Below are 3,305 nucleotides of genomic sequence, written 5' to 3'. Positions count from 1 at the left end.
CTTAAATAAATTATACGAAATTATAAAATTGTGTAAATTGTGCAATGTACAAGTGCAAAAAACAAACTTGTCACGTGGTGATAAAAGTGTGTCATTTTATATAGTTAGTGGATACATTTGCATTTATAAATTATTTTTGAAACAATTGTTGAATCATTCAACTTTTGCTTATAATTAAATTATAATAGGTATAAAATCAATTTTGTTTTTTTAGTTTTTTATTCAAGAATGATTAAATATACAAAGGCTTAAATTTTTCACCTAATATTTGTGTCCGAATTTTTTGGCATAAGTATTTTTGCTTTTTAAGCTATTTATAGGTTATCATTTGAATTTTTCGACTTATGTATTATACAGGGTGATTTTTTATCATGAACCACTCATTATTTCAAAAAGTATCAATGTTTAAGAATAATGCAAATAATTGCACATTCATAACGGTGATTTTTCGACGCCTAATACATAGCAGAGCGACTTCCTATGGGTTATTTTAACAGGTTGTTTTTGCACCAGACATATTCTTATACATATTGGACTAATTCTTACTTGCTGTCCGTGACGACGGCTAGTATGTTTTTGATCAGTTTTTCAACGGTTATCTGTTGATGGTCCATTCCTATGGCTACGCCTTTTGCGACACAGTTAGCGACGTTCGACTGTTGGTCGCCAAACACAGGTATACCGATCATCGGCACTGCGAAGTGCACAGCCTCCATGACGCCCATAAGGCCACCGTGTGTTATGAATGCCTTGACGTTCCTGTGACCTGTGAAAGCACAACCATAATGTTGTTTAAACTGTTTAAATAAAGACTATATTATAGACTATACGGGTTTATTGTAATAAAACGAGACAACAGTAGTGGTGTGCTAATAGTAACCTATTTGCAACATCGTATTGTTTAAATATACGTATTGGAATAGGATATTATAATATTATTCCGAGTGGCGTAAGTATACGAATATACGTACCAGAATTAAGAAAGTAGGTACATTTTGAGTTTCAATCTTTCAGACGTATATGTATAGGTGAGCTATCGGCTAGGCCTCCTCAATTTACGAAGAAAGAAATTTTAACCATTTTCTCATAAATTAAATAAATGAAACTCTTAATCAGTCGATCTTAAATTTTATGTAATTGAAATTGTCAAAAACAGTCTTTTAAGTTGTATTCAATTTATTTTGTATATGTTTACATGGTTTTGAATTTTTTTATTGTATGGATAGAGACTTGAGATTAATTCGACTACTGTGTTACTCAAAGAATATCCACAATTTAAACATTAGTCATCGTTATTATATGCAAGTATATAGCATAACGACTACATTTCCGTTGTGGACCTTACTCAGGATCTGTTGTTGGGGCATCCACTTGGACACTTTAATTCGTTTAGACATCAATTCTCCTTCGTATTTCCACAGCACACAATACGGTAGCGCTTCAAAAGCCTGCACGAACGCCGTCGTGAACTGTAACGGAAACGATGATCCCTTCAATAACGAACCAAAAGACACGTAAATGACACCTTGATCACACAAATCGCAGTAATCTGACCATTCCTATTGCATAACCAGTTTAAGAAATACAAAGATATTATCAACATTTAACTATAATATGTTTATGATAAATAATATAATACATGGTTTGTGGATATAATTATACTATATTATAGTGAATTTACATGTTTTATTGAATTTATTTATTATGCATCCGATAAAAATAAAATGGTTTTGTTTTAAAGTTTGAAGAATTTTTCAACTTGTTTTCCAATTTGGTATTGTGATAGTGCATTTTTTCATTGTTAGTTCGCACCCTGTATAGTTTGTCAGAAGCGCTGTCAAGACTTCCCACTCCTGAATGTATAATATACTTACGTTGACCGCGTTTTCAAGTTCTGCAGTCTGTGCGATGTGCAACCCACCCACTTCTACTGCGTTAGGCACCGTCGGTCTGGGTTGAGTCAAGCTGTGATGGGCGTTGACCAGTACGAGTGCGGTGCGCTGACGCGCGATCTCAGGAACTGGTGGCGTACTGGGACCGAAGTGCCGCCGGACCAGTTCGGTGGACGGGCCGTCGGAGAAAGCGTGGTAGCCGACCGCACCGAAATGCGTGGCCAGCGCGTTGACTACCCGTTGGACGAACGACATTCCACGGCTGGTGTACGTGAGTAGATGGTTGACCAGGTACGCGGGGTTTTGTGGGTTGGCCACGCACCGGTTGAGCTGCGGTGAGTAGTCGGACGTTCGGATGGACACTAGCGGTGCGTCGTATGCGTGCGCGAACGCTGCGAAACAGTCGGTGGCGAATGCTTCGGTGAACACCACGTCAAAGTTGCGGGGCTCGTTGATCAGCGCACGGACTAGTGGATGTTCGAAAGTGGTTTCGCACACCCGGTGGTTCATTCGCCACAGATCCCGAAGCCCGGTAACCGGGTCCACGTGGTACTCGAACTCTTCTGTCACGTTCAGCTGGCTGATGACTGGCGGGAGCGTGTCCGACACGTCCACGTCCACGTACCCGCGTCCACCGCCGCCATCTTTGCGCCTTGGGAACGGGCTGATCACGGTAACGTGGTGACCGCGTTCGGATAGCGCGACCATCAGCGGTTCGACCATAGCGAAGTGACTGTGGCCATTGTACGGGAACACGGCCAGTATCCTGGCGCCACTGCACGCTGCGGGCGTCCACGCCAGCAACAACACCATAACCGCCACCATTGCTGTCTGCAGCCTTACCGCCCAACGGCCGGCGGGTTCTACGACTGCAACTGCCGTCATCTGAAAAAATTAAATTAATATTATATGAATTTATCGCCTTGTGATAAAATCGAATTTGGATGTATGTTACATACAGTATGTGTGATATTACATATTTTAGCACACATTTTAAAAATCGACTATAAATCGTTTCGGAGTTCCGGGGTTAACTTAACTCAGTGTGTGCAGGAGAAAAATACTTTGTTTGAAATGTTCATCTTCATAAAATAAGATGTACATTATGCGAAAAACATGGAAATTCAAACGGTCAATTTAATTTAAATTTTCGGTAGACACTTTTTATCTGATAAAAGTAAATAAGCTTATGAAGAATCTTGTATTGAATTCAGGGAATCGGGGAATGTTATCAATAGAGTAGGATTATATAGAGAGAGGCATTTTAAAATCTTATAATGCAAGATAACTTATTCTCTTATGAAAAAAGTTGAGAAATTGCTTGCATTGCACCATTTATATTTTACAATAACGTTCTTTCTTCTGAATATTGTGCTATCTGCTTTTAGATTTTTAGTATTACCACGTGTGTTA

General features: G+C 39.3%; 1 protein-coding gene across 4 annotated transcripts in view; it reads right to left on the bottom strand.

Moving 5' to 3' along the window:
- The window catches only part of LOC107163610 (UDP-glucosyltransferase 2-like), a 35,511-nt gene that overhangs the window by 350 nt on the left and 31,856 nt on the right, over positions 1 to 3,305 (bottom strand). For all 4 annotated transcript variants that reach the window (XM_015511089.2, XM_015511088.2, XM_015511090.2 and 1 more), the window contains 3 exons: positions 1,875 to 2,777; positions 1,346 to 1,559; positions 547 to 766 (listed from right to left, as the gene is read on the bottom strand). In XM_015511089.2, coding sequence (XP_015366575.1) covers positions 547 to 766; positions 1,346 to 1,559; positions 1,875 to 2,777 — 1,337 coding nt within the window. The remainder of the gene's footprint in view (positions 1 to 546; positions 767 to 1,345; positions 1,560 to 1,874; positions 2,778 to 3,305) is intronic.

The sequence above is a fragment of the Diuraphis noxia genome, unplaced genomic scaffold (assembly GCF_037042655.1).
Source record: "Diuraphis noxia isolate RWA-SAM2 unplaced genomic scaffold, SU_Dnox_SAM2 contig0003, whole genome shotgun sequence".
NCBI classification, from domain to species: domain Eukaryota; kingdom Metazoa; phylum Arthropoda; class Insecta; order Hemiptera; family Aphididae; genus Diuraphis; species Diuraphis noxia.
Note: the sequence above shows the minus strand (reverse complement) of the source record. Positions and strands in the feature narration are given on the sequence as shown.